This window comes from Poecilia reticulata, linkage group LG15 (genome assembly GCF_000633615.1).
Source record: "Poecilia reticulata strain Guanapo linkage group LG15, Guppy_female_1.0+MT, whole genome shotgun sequence".
NCBI lineage: Eukaryota > Metazoa > Chordata > Actinopteri > Cyprinodontiformes > Poeciliidae > Poecilia > Poecilia reticulata.
Window position 1 is genome coordinate 25,162,000 of NC_024345.1, and position 15,513 is coordinate 25,177,512.

Consider the following 15,513-nt stretch of genomic DNA (forward strand, 5'->3'; position numbering starts at 1 on the left):
AACCTCCTTCACAGACGTGACATGTAATCTTTGAAGGTGGTGGTCATTCCAGATTGGCTGCTTGGTTTGGATCGCATTGAAAGAAAGCTTGACTCAATATGTAACAAAAACATTTTACAATTCAAGGAAAAAGGGGAAAAAAAAAAAGTAATCACTTCAGTGTGAAGAGCGAATTACTACAGAGATCAAAGAGGGAAGTGTAAACTGTAACTAGAAGGTGCCAGAGTCCGGATTTGATTACATTTCTGTGGCATCCATAACTGCAGCGAGGCGCTGAAAATGTAATCTATAATGCCATAAACATACGACTGGATCAAAGGATCAGTGGTACATACATCGATCTACAGGCCAAACCATGTTGACAACCTCAGAGCCAAACAGATGTAACTGCTACTCGAATCTACACACTAATCCAGTTAATACTATCACATCTATCAAAACTTCTATAAAGTAAAAAAAAAGGTTAAAATATGAATAAAATATATATATATATTAAACCAATATTATGATTATAATGTGTTTTTCTTTTTGGTTTTATACAGTAGGGTCTATGTGAACTTTGTCGAGTGCAGCCCTTTTTTATGCTGTATAGTGGTAGCAGTTACCTATGACACGGCTTCCCAAGTTAGCGTAGCATTAGGCTTGATGCAGTCAGAAGACTGACTCCATCCTCATCTGGGAAGAGCTGAATATTCTCCAATAACATCTGCAGTTTTATTTAAATTGGTATTCTACAGGGGGGCGTTTTATAAGCGAACACATCAAATCAAAATAAATCTTTTTTTTTTTTTTTTTACATCTCTGTTGCTCGTCATTATTGGGAAAACATAAAGGAGGGTCTACGGGGATAATGCAAAAAGAAAGATTTGCTACTCCCGGAGCTTCCTCCAACCCAGTCACCTCCATCCTCTCCTGAAATTTCACTGTGACGAAAAGCTCAGAAGACACTTCAAACTAAGAGGCGGGTGGAGAAAAGCGAAGAAGAGCTGAGGGACTTAAGGGAAATGATTTTATTGGCTTCAATTATCTAAGTTTTTCCTGCACATAGTGGGCATTACTGAGGGACTTGGGGGGCATCGGGGTAGGAATCGGGGGAATCATGGGTCAAGGTTATGGCATTAAGATAGTAAGGGCAGGGTGGCGGCGTTGCAGTGGCCCCTGCAGAAGTTGACCTCAATGAACGATGAGCGCCCCAGCAGCATAACTCACGGAGCTGTCCTGCCAGTTCCTGCACTGACTCGACTGGGCGTAGTTCAGGAAAGAAAAGTTCATTTCTAAACCAGACTTCCTAAGCTCGGCCACAGCCTGCAAAACAGAAACTGATCGTTAGTTTCTACATGATGGTTTGAAAGCAGACAAATTATGCAAACATTGCTATGACCCTTCCTAGTTCATACTCCTTGAACTTTCTAAATTGTGTGGCATTAAAAGATAATCAGTGTTGTTTTATAGGGATTCAGTGTGATAAAAACGCAAAGTGGTGTTTTAGCACAAAAATCTGTTAAAAATCTTAAAATAATTGAAAAGTTTTTATTTCTCTTCGTTTTGGGAGGTCTCCCTGTGCATGCATGGATTTTCTCCAGGTACTCTGGCTTCCTCTTAGTGTAAAAATTAATTGCTTGCTTTAAATCACCTGAAGGTGTCAGTGTGTGTGTGCACACACTAGGTAAAAATAAAATTTATTACCATCTTAACAACAATATAACAGTTTCTTAATGAGTGTAACATCATACCAACAGTTTGCTCATATCACGCAGCAAGAGTGTTAGTAACATTTGGATATTTAACCAGCAATCAGAATTATCCACTAAAAGTCAGTACTAATAGATTAAGTGTTCGGCTGTTCTTACATTTAGCAGCACTCCAATAGGGTGACGTCCACAGATGGTGTTACGGTACTTCTTCAAGTAGTTGGTGAAAGAAATGGGATCCAGTTGCTCTATAATGCTCATCCCCTACAAAAGAAGAATAAACTACATTTTAAAAAATGTAGGCCAATGTTGACAGTGTAAAAAAAAAAAAAAAAAAAAAAGTTTTTTTTGGACTTTGTTTTCTGTCATTAGGGTGTCATTAGGTGAAAGCCAGGGAGAATCTGCCCTATTTTTAGATTAAAACATTTTGGATATATGCCTTCTAATATGTTGATTTTTATATACACATGGAGGAATTCCTCTTTGTCTTACATTCAAACCTTTATCTCAGTTTGAATAAGCTCTACCATTTTCACAAAAAAAAAGAAGCTTTTGTTGGTAATTCACAATATGACTAATTTCTTTAATATGTATGTTCAATCATAAAGAAAGCCTCTTGAAGAAATATACTAGAGCATATCTTTAGTTCAACCATTATTTTAGTTTCCTCCATAAAAAACATAAGCAGCAACAAGTAAAATTAATATAATCCAATGGTATCAACATTACTTCCACATCTGGTAAATGAGATATACTTAGTACAATTTGCTAGAGCTCTTCAATCTACTAATACATTCACATTTGACCCCGTCTTTCTAAGTAGTTACCATTTTATCAAGATGCTCAATAGATCTGTAGATCTCTCCTTGAGACTCGTCGTAGTACGTGTAGCGAAACCGCTGGCCTTCAACAGAGAAATTAACAACAAAAAATGTTTCTTTTGTCATGCATGACACAAACTCGGTGAAAATGTCAGCATTCTTTCAGTTTCTGGTACCTACCCCAGTGGCAGAAGTCAGAAGAGATTATGAAAAGGTTAGAAGGATCTGCCAGGTATTTGCTGAGCAGCCTCCCATATTCCTGCTCCTTAGACTCACTCAGAGCTCCCACAAGCACAGGAACAATGCTGAACTCATCTTTGTGGCTGCAAAATCAGATTAAGAGAACAACTCGAGTTGCATTTTAGACACACTCTATACAACAGCTTCATGCATACGGAAATTAAAGGTTTTCCTACATAAAGAGCCAGAGTACTCTGTTCAATCTCTTGCATAATCCCTCTTTAAGCCTGTCACCACCCGAAGTAACAGAAGGTTTTATCAATTATTCATGTGAATCAGTGTAATTTGGATTACCCCAAACATAAGGGCACAGAGAAGCAAAAAAACAAAACAAAAAAGATTCCATATTTTGCTCTGCAAAGAGTTGAAAGAAACAGAACATAATTGGTATTATCCATTAGATCACTTTTTCTCCACTTATCTGCCATGCTGCAACACATTAGGAGTAACAATATAGAAGTTAATGACTTGATGCAATCTGCATGGTTTCCTTAGACAGTTTTTTAACTAATTTGAATAATAAATTGAGCTTACTGCACTGTTTGATTACTAGGATCAATTGGAATGTATGCATGATTGAATTGGAATGATTAGTGTAACATGTCTGGAGACAACACTTGCTGCGAATTGGCGCTATATAAATAAACTAACTGGAAAAGCACAGTTGGACACAATACAAAAACATTTTCAAGTTTTGTTTTCCTTAACTGGAGACAAAGTGCAACAAAAGTCAGACTGTAGCAAAGAGCACAACAGCCACTGTGCCACGCTAATGGAAAAAGGGTGTGAATGGTTCAACAATTTGTAGCTGCAAGGGGAATCAGAGGTGTTTGTTATATTGCCACTGCATTTTGTTTCTCTGCAGATTTTTCAGGTACACAGCGAAAGGAGCTGTTTGCCTCTGGATGCTTCATGCCAACTGTGCTTTAATTCATTCCTACTTTGAAGATTGATAATATAAAGTAATTTTTTCTACTATATTCAGAGCAGATGTGTCCCTCTCAGAAAAACTGAAAAGTTGAACAAAGGCGTGTTTGCGTGGTTTGTATGAGCATGCTTGATGTGGGTTTTTGATGTTTGAGCAGATAATAGGTGAAGTTTGGGCCTGGCCTCCAGGATGAAGGAGGAAAGTGTGAGAATCTGATGGAGACATTCTGTCACGTTACACTGCGGTTCTATAATCTCCATCTGGATGCGTGCATGTGCCTTCTCCACGAGAAAAGCATGCGGATAACGTTTCTACACTTCAAAGTCAGCAAAGTGCCTTGTGCACTCATTGTGCACTCATTAGATATCAGCAAAACTGCACCTGAAAACACATAGAGTCCGACTTGGTTTGTTATTTCTTTGCATTGCAGAAAGTGTCACAATCAAATCAGCGATAAGCTTGTTGTTATTAGACATGCAAGATATTTGCTAAAAGACACATTACTTCATTGGATGGATACAACTGTATCCCAACCCAGATTTGTGCTTTACGCTATAGGTATGCAAGGGGAAAATGTGGCTATGCGTCTCCAATAAACAAAGTTTGCCAACAGATCGTCATCCATCTCTCGTTTCCACTGAGCAGTACAGTTGGGTGCGGCTCTGTACATCATTTTATGGTCCTGCACATTCAGGAAAGCGTTTAAGCCTCCAGTTGGACTCTCACTGGGCATGCGGGGTTCAACCCATGCCCATGACAAGTCTCCCCTTTGTCGCAAGTAGTCACATTTTCTGTCCCTCGATCAATGGAGTGTGTTGTGCAGCGCCGCCTTGTCTGTACTGTAGTCCTATGGACTTCAACTGAAACAGGGTAGGATTGTTTCAGTTCTGATCGATTCTATAGGCCGCTTTTACAGTAGAAACCGACAAAATAGCGTACCGAATCGCCCTGCTTATCGATACATTTCCACTGCAATGTATCAACATGCAGAGTCTCTACTCAGAAATTACCTGAGCAGAGACTTGGTGTAGAAAAAAAGGTTTGTTTAATTTAGAGGAGCTTGAAGGTGGGGTTTTATGGACAGATACTGCTAAGCATTGTATTATTATTTAGTCATCAGTTCAGCTTATATTTTCTGTTGACTAAAAGTGCAAAACATTATAAATCATTCTGTGTACAGCACACTGTGGTGAAAGACTAAATCAAACCTTCAGTCAAATTTATGTCTTTGGGGTTCAGGAGGTTTATGAAGAAAATTAAAAACACCACAACCCCTGAACAACACATTTCTAAGAAATGAAGCTCTGCTGTGTGTATGCGATTTTGATTTCTTTGGAAATAAAACTGCATGGGCAGATCAGTGAATAAGTAAAATCCAGCATTTTTCACCTGAGGCCAAAAATTAAATCCATCTTGATGGAAAGATGTCTTCCAAGGAATCTGTGCCTTGCTACAGCTTTGCAGGATTACTTCAATTCTTTGTATCTTGGATTAAAAATTGTGAAACTTTGCATCCTTCCCATGTGCATTACCTCTCCATGGCTTTAGCAGTGTAAGGCAAGTGCATTTCAATACTGTGCTCATCTTCATCTGTCTGCAGACTCATCCTCTCAAACAACCCGGTCTTCCAGAGGTCTGCGTAAACTGCAAAACACGGAGTTTAATTATCAGTGCACGATAAAGCTCCGATTTGGCTTCAGATCAAATTGATGAGTACAATAAGCATTAAGGTGTAAATAAAGATGACAAATAAATGTTAATAAAATATTTTTAAAAATCACAGAATCAACCTTTAAAAATTGCTGAAGGATGTCTAACCTATCTGAGCGGTCAAATATAACTTCAGACTTTTCCTTTTCTGTGTAGTGATTCATAATAATTACAAAGAATCATGTCAACTTTGTTTTTATCTTAAAATATTAATTCTAGTATTACAGCCAACAGACTACAGTTCAGATAAATCACTATGCTTCCAAGGAATTTCAGTAAATATAAGCAAACACCCAGTAAAAGAATTTATACTCCAGGGCTTTTTTCTCGTTTTGCCAAATTATAACCACAAAATTAAATATATTTTATTGAAATTTCATGTCAACAATCGTAACAATACAAAGTGCATAATTGTGAAGTGGAAGAAAAAAAGAAATGTATTTTTCAACTTTATTTACAAATTAACTTGTGAAAGCAGAACACATTTTTGTTTGTATGTATGTATGTATGTATAAACCCCTAATTTATGTTCTTCAATCCAAACTCTCTGAATAAATCAGCAGCTGGAATAAATTCACACTTGAGTCCTAAAGACAGACATATAGAGAAGAAGCAGAAATCACAGTCAGGAGTGAAAGCTGCAAGTACCCTTCTGGTCGATTCTCAGGTCATAGAGGGGCGTTCTATATACGTCTGCAGGCGACAGGGCACAGCGGGAGAGGGGCACATGGTGTGAAGGTCCCAGAATGAACACCCTACGACTGTAAACCAAGAGGAATTTATCTCACTCGCACCATTATCACACAACCAGACAACCTGCTCTATTATCTACACACCATCTGTTTGTTCAGTTTAAGTGCTGAAGTACCCTAACCCCTAACCCTAAGCATAAGAGTAAAGAATAAAGCCAGAAAGATAAAGGGCCTTACGTAACAGAGGGATCCACCTGCTTGTAAGCATGTGCTGCACAAGCACCACAGTAGGTATACCCGGCATGGCTGCAAGCAGAAAACATGTTGGTAAAGCGTGAATACTATTTTACATGCTCTAGGGATGGTTGTCAGTGTGCTCTTACGGTGCAATGATGGCTCTAGCAGGTCTGATTGTGGACTGTGCTTGGGACAGCCAGCCCTCTAGTTGTGCATTCAGCTGGGATCCTGAAAAGTAAAACAAATAAAAATAAATATGGTGATGTGTGCAGAAGAGCAGAGACATACAAAAACCACAGGAAAGCAGCTATAATAAACTGTAATTAGTTTGATCTAATTAATTTTTTTAATTGTATTTTGACCTCTGTGCTTTTATAATTGGCAGTCATCTCCGTGTTGTTGCCCTTCCTGGCCACGTCTCTCTTGAAAAAGAGATTCTGAATCTCAGTAAGATCCATCTAGTTAAATATAGGTTATAAAAATTAAAAAAATAAAAATACTGGAACTTCAATGATTTGACAGGGGGAAAAATGTCTGAGTAAAATTGTTTAAAAGAATGCATTTTAAAAGGAAATGCATTCTTGGATTTGTAATATTAAAAGCTCAGTTAACATGCAAATTGAATGTGTTTGCTCAACACTAGTACAGGTGAGTGATAGTAACCAGTTACATTACTTGAGTAACTTTTGGGAAAAGAAAAATTTACTGATAGAAGTGGTTTTACTACACCATACATTTTACTTAAGTATTATTATTATTATTATGAAGTATGAGTGCTCTTACTTGAATAAATATCTGGATAAGTTATCCACTGTGAAAAATATCACTTAGATGAACAAACACATTTTAACAAAAAATAAAAATGCTACAGACACACACCTACAGTTTATGTTAAATTGAGACTTGTTATTTATACACAAGCTTGTTCTAATCTTATTTTCTGTCTGCTGGGCCATTGGAGGCCCAATCAACATACAGTAAACACCATGCACTGTCACTGGACCTACTTTAGCCTGTTCTAACATACATTACCTAAAGTATTAGCTTCATACGTTTTAGATAGAAAGAAAAAGACTTCTGTCTGAATTTAGCTTGTAATCATGCTGTTCATTTGTATGATTTACTTTAATCTGTAAAATAAGATATGATGTATCATTTGGAAGTTATCAGTCACTCTGTACTAGAGTAGCATTTTTATCAAATACTTTTGTGCTTCTACATGAGTAATAATATGTTGAAGTAGTGCTACTCTTGAGGGAAAAACTTTGTCTACTCCACCCACTCTTCTTTTGAGTGGAAAAACTGAGCGGTTTGTAGGGATTTTTCTATAAGGAATAGCTCACGGTTTGTAAAATGGGGGAAGGGGTGCAACATGAAACTTCTGGTTTCTGCCAAGCCCTGCCCAGTCCTTTGTTTGACGCCAGGGAGAATTTCAACACATTACCTAAGCGGGTCGGGGAACAACAAGAGACCATAATGACAACAGTTTCTCATACTGCTGAATAAATGTTTAAAGAGCGCTGGGACTTTTCTAAGAGCGTATCAGTTAGCATGTAGGCCAGGAAGTTCTTCTATGTTAGCCATGTTAGCTTTGGTTGACTTCAAAACCCCCCATCAGTGTAATTTTGCTCCCCGCAGAAGCTCTCCTGTTTACAGACACAACCACAAGACACAGTGCTGAATGAGCTTAAACTCACCGTGCACCTCATGAGGTGACACAGAAAAGGAGCATTATAGCAGATAAATGTTAGCCTATCGACTTTATCTTAGCTTTATTTGTCGGCAATCAACGTCAGCGGAGGAAAAACTAAGAATAAACCATTGTTATATTTTGCAGGTTATACATCACAAAAAATAATAAGACACACAGTGAAAAGGAAAAACATGAGTTAAGATCCAGCATGCTAACGCAGACCGTGCTGAGCTGACAGTTACCCGAAGCCGAGTACCAACTCCCGGCGTGACTTGCTTCTCTGCACACCACTCGATTTGACATCTTGGTTCCCAAGCCGCCTATCTTGGTTCGCTAGATTCTCGTCAAACCGGGGAAAATGAAACAGAATTGTAAACTCCGGCGTTTGCTCACTGACAGATAATGCAGCGCCTACTGCTAGCTGACTTGAATAGACAAAGAGCAATCGGCAGTTGGACTGTACAGACAGCTGGGCTAGCTAGCTTATGGCCTCTGTGTGGTTACCGGTTAGTAAGTTCAGTCAGCCCGTTCTGACAGCCCGGAAATGTAACCATGGAATCTAAAAAGGCACAAACTACAAAATACCGTGCCAGTTTGAAACAATAACGACAACAATATGAAAGGCTGGAGCTGTCACAGCCGCTATCAGAGGATTACTGATTTGTCTGGAAAAGCCAGGTAAGGGGCGTGGCTAAAACTGTTATCAAAGTGACGTCGGGTATTTTGATTGGTTAGATAAATAAGTAAAGAGGGTGGAGCCTTTACTTGGACTAGAGGCTTCGCACCATTTGTTAGCCGGCGAGGAGAATGACTGCCATCGGGGTGGAGTTTCTTCACCACTTCTCCAAAATAGGACCTGGGCGCTGCATCCTGCGCCTTCAAAACCGTATTTTTAAGTCCTCCAACAATTTGTCATAAATCCTTTCTTTTTGCAATAAGCGGGTAGAAGAACAACTGACCCGGCTGATGTGGGAAGGAGGAATTTTTGCATGGACGCTTCAGATAAAATTATATTCTAATTTGTACGGTACTTCTGTTCATTTCACAACGAACGAAATACATCTTCCGCTACGGTAGGTGGCGGTAGCGATCTACGAGTTGACATCGCGGTCTGTTTTCACCAAAACACATGGGAGAAGAATAGTTGAAGAGACAAAACGGAAGCTAACGATGCGATCGAGCAATGGTGTATAAATATTTAGTCATATTTGACACACAAAGTTTATGATATAAAACAGACTACTTCCTTAACAGGCCTCGACATTTGGATGTTAAATGCCGCGCTGCTTGTTTTCACAACGAGCTAACCGAGCCAACAGTGAGCAGAAGGAGGAGAAAGTAACGCTGGAGTAATGTCTGCCAAATCAAACGCTCCTAAGCACAAAGACAGCGGAGAACTTATTAAAAACTACCACAAGCAGGCATTTGAGCATATATCGAAGGCACTGAGGATCGATGAAGATGACAACGGTGGGTTGGTTTGTTTGTTTACCACATCAGCTGGTTGACAGCTCTGTAACTAACCTCTCTCACCTCGGTGTGTAAACAGGAGAGAAGGAGGAAGCCGTGCAGTGGTACAAGAAAGGAATAGCTGAGCTAGAGAGAGGCATTGCTGTGGAGATCACAGGGACGGGTAAGGAGACTCCCTGATCTCCCCTAGAGCTCCAGTCAACACATAAACTTCACTGTACACTTTCGGTTTCATCAGCAGGAGAGCAATATGATCGATCGAAGAGACTGCGAGATAAAATGAAGGCCAATCTCACCATGGCAAAAGACCGACTTGTTTTGTTAGGTGGGTGGGATTTCACTAATCAAACATCAAACAGTGCAAAAGTACAAGTCACTTCCACAAGCCTCAGTGTATTTTTTCAAGGTTTTATGAGACGGATCGACAGAAAGTAGTGGAGCAATTTTGAACTTAAAGGAAACGTTTTTCAAAAAACAAATTTAAAAGCAGAACTCTAAAAAAAACGTGGCATTCATTTGTTATATTTGCAATCATTTTTTTAAGTTGCATATTTTTCTTTTATTGTCTATTTTGTAGAAGTCGGTTTTCATTTTGGCATTAAAGGATTTTTTGTAACATTTTCATTTTTAAGATGCATAAAAGCAACAAAAAGATTAAAGCAGAGGTTCCCAAACTGTGGGGCAAAACTTATATACTTTTGCTTTGTTGTAATTGCAGGTATGCAATTTTTTTTTTCAACCTCTCTCCATTTAGCATATTTAGCTAAATTCATCATCCCCACATCCTGATGCTGCCACCACTATGTGTCACAGGGGCAATACTATGTTCAGGGTGATGTACAGTGTCCATTTTTTGCTAACCATGTGTGTTTCCCCTACACTGATTGTGGCAACCAGTAAACCAAATGTGTGTGTGGGTTTTTTTAAGCTTGCTTTCAACAATAATAAAAAAATTCCACTATTGCACAAAGATCATCCAGATACAATTTGCATCTATTAACATAAGGTGACTCTTTAAGTCAGGTAGATGTACTGAATTTTATTTAGAGGTAAAACAGATAAGGCAATTGAATAAAAATGCATGCCATGCTTTTCTTGTTTTTATAAGTATCATTTATGAACATCATTTCACAATCACCTACTAGTTTGTGTTGGTCTATCACAGAATCTCATAAGATCCTTAAAGTTGTGTTGTGACTAAATGTGGAAGAAGTTTAAGGGGGATGAACTGAGAACAAGGTGTTGTGTATTTACTCTGCTCTGTTGTTCTTTTACAGAGGCCACATTAGCATCTAAGAGTAAAAGTCCTCGTGGCTCAAACTCAAATCTTGCTAATTCACATCCAAAGTCCAAAAGCCAGCCTTCAGTGTCCTCCACCGTCAGGCCTTCAACTTCTGTCAGACCCCCAACAAGATCCATTGAACCAAAGGTGATGTTTTTGTCTGGTATTTGGATTCATATTGAGATAATTGTGAGAAACAAAACGTACACATTTATTCACCTGAAGAGTCTGCCAGAAGGTAACAAGTCAAGCAGTTTGGAACGTGCCCTTTAGGATGTTACATCTTTCATTTTGATATATTTTTACTGGAAAAAGAAGAAGAAACAGAATGTTAGATGCTTTAATCCAGTGGTTCCCAAACTTTTTCTTCTCCTGAAGAAAATATATTATAGTTTTCTGGGAGGCTAAATATGACTAAATAAGGGAATTTGTCTACATTTATAACAATTACATTAGACAAGCTGTTCTAGTAAAAATGCTAAAAGTGAAGTCAGAAAAAAATGAGGTGGAGGGTATGAAACTAAGTTTCTCATGGGAGTCAACTATGTTGTGGTAGATTTAAGCTTTAAAGAAATGAATCATGCACAAGATTTGGTCAGCAGACGTGTGAGCAAAGCACAAATTAAGCTGCTGTAAAAGTAAATAGCATTTTTGACCAGTCATATTCTGGATTGAATCTCAGCTGACATACTCGAGATGTTTTTGTTTGGACGCCAGCGAAGATCTGAATGATAGGAGTGGACTACAACGAACGATTTTTGTGGAAGGTCTTGATTAAGGTATTTCTCCCACAGGGTTGCCAGATCTGACTGGCAGCTTCCAGGCCAAACAAAACAGAAAACCCACCAAACTCCAAAATGTTGCACTGGGATTTCTATTTTATAGAATAATACTAATACAATACTAATACACAGTTACAGTTGATTAACCAATGACTAATCGTTGGTGTCACATTTGATAGATTTTAGGCATTTGAAAAGAAGTTAACTAATATAAGTGCGATATCATGACATTTTACTAAAAGCTGTGTGTTTTCCTGCCACACAATAAACACTTTCTAAAAACCTGCCAAATGTTGTGAAAAACAGCCAAATTTTTATTTTTTTTTTTCTGGCCTAACATGTTCAAAAGCAGTCCAACTAGGTGGAAACCTGCCCAATCTGGCAACACTGGAGGTGAAGACTTAAAGGAAAAACTTATACAGGCGTTGTAGATCAACTGTTGTGTTCAGGCTCCGTGAGCTGCTCTCTGAAAGTGCATCCAAATCTACTTTTATGAAATTGAATAAATACTCAATGTTTATTGTAAACTTTTCTCCGTCCAGGTGACCCCTCGCATGGGAAGAGCTCAAAATGGGAGACCTCCCGCTGTGAGACAGCCTCCAAAGAGGGACATGAAAAACTTCAAGAATGTGGACTCTAAACTGGCCAACTTGATCCTGAATGAGATCGTCGACAGGTACTTTAAGGCATCTCCTTCATATGAATTTGTTAAATAAAACTGGTGCCACATTTAAAGCTGTCCTGCCTGTTCTCTGCAGGGGGGCTTCTGTCTCCTTTGAAGACGTCGCTGGACAAGATCTGGCCAAACAAGCACTCCAAGAAATCGTCATCCTTCCTTCTTTAAGACCAGAGGTTATTATTTCAAGATGTTTACTGTTTTTATGCTTTTTTTTTAGTTTAACTTATGACCCGGTCTCATATTTACTGTTTAGCTGTTTACCGGACTGAGGGCACCTGCACGTGGTTTGCTTTTATTCGGCCCACCTGGAAATGGGAAAACCATGCTGGTACGGTCAGAGAACATTAAAAACATGAAAATGTATTATTTTTGTAAACATTCGTGGACATATTATGATTTTGCCTTTTATTATCAGTGAATTATAGCTTTTGTTTCCACTTTCTAGGCCAAAGCAGTTGCTGCAGAGTCTAATGCCACCTTCTTCAACATAAGTGCTGCCAGTCTGACGTCTAAATATGTAAGAAACGTGCTTTCCTTTCTGCAGTAAGTAATCAATGCTACAACTCTTTCAAACCTTCCCCTTTGTCTTTGTTGCAGGTGGGTGAAGGTGAGAAGCTCGTCAGAGCGCTGTTTGCAGTGGCAAGAGAATTGCAGCCTTCCGTCATCTTTATTGGTTGGTATTACTCTGCTCCAGGCTTTTACTTTCCTATAAGAGGCCAGAAAGAAACAATATCTCTCTGTTTTCTGCTTTCCTGTCAGACGAAGTGGACAGCTTGCTGTGTGAGAGGAGGGAGGGGGAACATGACGCCTCCCGTCGTTTAAAAACAGAGTTCCTCGTCGAGTTTGACGGGGTGAGGGTGTGGGCACACTCAGACGTTTGAGCTGGGATTCTTCTCCAAGCGTCTCTCTCTCTCTCTCTGTCACACATGAGAACTTGGGTGTCATTTTCACAAAAGCACCTCTGGATTTCAGGTGCAGTCAGGCGGGGAGGAGAGGGTTCTGGTGATGGGAGCAACTAACAGGCCTCAGGAGCTCGATGAAGCCGTCTTAAGGTGCGAATCAGTCTGTTCATGTTGCACAGTGATATTTTAAGGATGCACCGATTCAATTATTTTAGATCACTGGTCTTGTAAAGCTCTGATTCTGATTTCTCTTCAAGAACTATAAATAACAGTCATGTTTTTCTACCTTCTGCAAGAATTAAGAGTTGAAATATCTTACTGAAAAATGTTTATGGCAAAATAAAATGTAGTGCCATCTCTCTACATCTGCATCAGTGGAAAATCTATAAATATCTCCAGGTTCTGTCACAGAGGTATCTGTAAAATAAGATCCTAACAAAAAAAAAAAGAATTACAGCATATTGTATTTTTTTCTTTACAAGACAGAAAGTGGCTCACTCACTTTAAAAAAAAAGGTCACCTGTAAATCTAATCAGCTGTTGTTCAATAGTTAGTCAACTTACACTCATGCAACACACTGAGTTAGAGAGCAGTGTGTGTTACACAGCTCTGCAGTTAAATGGATTTCATTATTATTTAAAACAAAGACAAAATGATTAGCTGTAATTTATTAACATGATTAGCATTAGTAGCAGCAGACTTTGTGTCAGATGAGTTAGACCTTTATGGTCAACATTACCCAATTCAGTAAGAAACTCTCATCCCCTCTTGTGGCAGAATGGGTGAACAGCAGTTGTCTTTTCCTTTCCAGAGAAATCCAAAATATTTTCTGCTTCCTCTGACTGCATTTATTTTCCACTTGACAACAAACTCTGAGTGTCATTGTAATTACCAGTGTGCTTGCAAATGATGCGTTCACTGACCCGCTGGATGATTTCTCAGCACATCTCTAGTTCTGTTTTATGTTTTCCTGCAGGCGCTTTGCAAAAAGAGTTTATGTGGCGCTCCCCGACGAGAAGGTACTACGCATCCATAAGTACACTCTCTACTTTTACAGATGATGTGATTTATCTCGCGTTTTGACTCTTGCTTCCTTTAGACACGATGCGCGCTGCTTAAAAATCTTCTGGGAAAACACGGGAATCCACTAAGCACCAGTGAGCTCTCCCAGCTCGCAAAGTGAGTCCTGAACAGCCATAAAGGAGCAATATTTTAGTTTGCTTTTGCTTTAATTCTTAATAATGTTCTCTGACAGAGCAACTGCAGGATACTCAGGAAGCGATCTGACGTCATTAGCCAAAGATGCAGCACTGGGCCCAATTAGAGGTATGACCCATCTATTTTCCTGGTCACATGGTCACAATTATTGGCACCCCTGGTAAAGAAAAGCCTTACAATAAGACTCAGATAGTCATGGAAACCTCTTTGTGTTGATTTATTATCAAGAACGTCCAGAAAGTTTAACTATGATTTTTTTTTTTCTCAGAGTTGGGGCCTGAACACGTCCGCAGCATGTCTGCTAGTGAGGTGAGACGATGCAGATAAAATACCCAGAATGCCACTCGCATCTCCTGTTTATTGTGTGCCGTTGCATCCCTATATGTGTGTGGTTCACATCTTTTTGTGCTCACAGATGCGCAACATCAAGATGAAAGACTTTGAGGAATCCCTGAAACGCATCAAGCCCACTGTTAGTTCGGCAACTCTAAATATGTACACCAAGTGGAACAAAGATTTTGGGGATACATCTGCTTTTTGATCCTGGGTGGTCTCTTTGTTTACCTGTATGGAAACCACGGGGTGATTGGTTGAAGCATTATGCAAAGATTTCCTGTTTTATGGAAAGGCTCTCCAACTACTGTTCTTAAAAAATTTTTTGCTATCTGTGATAAAAATCATAATTTATTGTGCAGAATTTCCTGCCTTTCCCCTGTAATAAAAACATCCTGTTAGTAGCTGTAGTACACTTACAGACATGGTGATGGTATTCAAAAAGCTGCTAAACAAAGTTAAAAAGCAACAATTGGGAGAATTGCCCAAATGCTTGGTTTTTGCTACTGTGTTCAGAGACCACAGGCAGCTTATAGATACACTTAACTTTTATTTTTAAGTAGGATCAAATGAACTGTTTCTTCTTTTAGTTATGGCATGTTGTTGAATAACTCCAGTAGATGTAAAAACTCATCTGTGAATAAAGACATTCATTAAAGTGTCGTTGTCTCTTCACTAAATGTTAGATTTTTTTATTTTACTCCAAGGTTTCAGTCTTTCCAGTCAGGGGAAGATGCAAAATCCATCCATCCATCCATCCATCCATCCATCCATCCATCCATCCATCCATCCATCCATCCATCCATCCATCCATCCATCCATCCATCCATCCATC

The 15,513-nt window shown here is 39.0% G+C and overlaps 2 protein-coding genes and 1 long non-coding RNA gene across 4 annotated transcripts in view; 1 reads left to right on the forward strand and 2 right to left on the reverse strand.

Moving 5' to 3' along the window:
* Positions 1-987: 987 nt before the first annotated feature.
* On the reverse strand, positions 988-8,337 carry memo1 (mediator of cell motility 1). Its single transcript, XM_008430218.1, has 9 exons — positions 8,255-8,337; positions 6,466-6,547; positions 6,320-6,388; positions 6,039-6,151; positions 5,213-5,324; positions 2,693-2,835; positions 2,519-2,595; positions 1,851-1,955; positions 988-1,305 (listed from the first exon to the last, which is right to left on the reverse strand). The coding sequence occupies exons 1-9, from the start codon at positions 8,313-8,315 to the stop codon at positions 1,174-1,176; spliced, it is 894 nt and encodes a 297-aa protein (XP_008428440.1). The 5' UTR covers positions 8,316-8,337; the 3' UTR covers positions 988-1,173.
* Positions 8,338-8,601: 264 nt separating this feature from the next.
* spast (spastin) lies at positions 8,602-15,340 on the forward strand. Of its 2 annotated transcripts, XM_008430220.2 has the most exons (17): positions 8,602-8,690; positions 9,267-9,482; positions 9,562-9,645; positions 9,721-9,807; positions 10,760-10,911; positions 12,089-12,222; positions 12,305-12,398; positions 12,479-12,553; positions 12,671-12,742; positions 12,823-12,898; positions 12,985-13,076; positions 13,198-13,277; positions 14,104-14,146; positions 14,227-14,306; positions 14,383-14,453; positions 14,614-14,654; positions 14,761-15,340. In XM_008430220.2, exons 2-17 carry the CDS (start codon positions 9,365-9,367, stop codon positions 14,884-14,886), a joined length of 1,425 nt encoding a protein of 474 aa, XP_008428442.1. In that variant the 5' UTR covers positions 8,602-8,690; positions 9,267-9,364; the 3' UTR covers positions 14,887-15,340. The 2 variants fall into 2 exon arrangements, with proteins under 2 accessions (XP_008428442.1, XP_008428443.1); XM_008430221.2 differs by lacking the exon at positions 8,602-8,690 and having other exon boundaries at positions 9,036-9,482; positions 9,724-9,807.
* LOC103477243 (uncharacterized) overlaps positions 10,984-15,513 on the reverse strand; it is a 15,099-nt gene continuing 10,569 nt past the window's right edge. Inside the window, exon 3 of the long non-coding RNA XR_535604.1 lies at positions 10,984-11,069. This is a non-coding gene — a long non-coding RNA (uncharacterized LOC103477243). The remainder of the gene's footprint in view (positions 11,070-15,513) is intronic.

Bases quoted from the DNA above. Each gene is read 5' to 3' on its own strand.
- spast (XM_008430220.2), top strand. From the start codon at position 9,365: ATGTCTGCCAAATCAAACGCTCCTAAGCACAAAGACAGCGGAGAACTT. The intron at 12,899-12,984 runs GTTGGTATTACT...CTTTCCTGTCAG, and splicing joins GCCTTCCGTCATCTTTATTG to ACGAAGTGGACAGCTTGCTG. The intron at 13,278-14,103 runs GTGCGAATCAGT...GTTTTCCTGCAG, and splicing joins CTCGATGAAGCCGTCTTAAG to GCGCTTTGCAAAAAGAGTTT.
- memo1 (XM_008430218.1), bottom strand. From the start codon at position 8,315: ATGTCAAATCGAGTGGTGTGCAGAGAAGCAAGTCACGCCGGGAGTTGG. The intron at 2,836-5,212 runs GTAATGCACATG...CTGATTTTGCAG, and splicing joins ACTGCTAAAGCCATGGAGAG to CCACAAAGATGAGTTCAGCA. The intron at 1,306-1,850 runs GTAAGAACAGCC...TCTGTTTTGCAG, and splicing joins CTATTGGAGTGCTGCTAAAT to GCTGTGGCCGAGCTTAGGAA.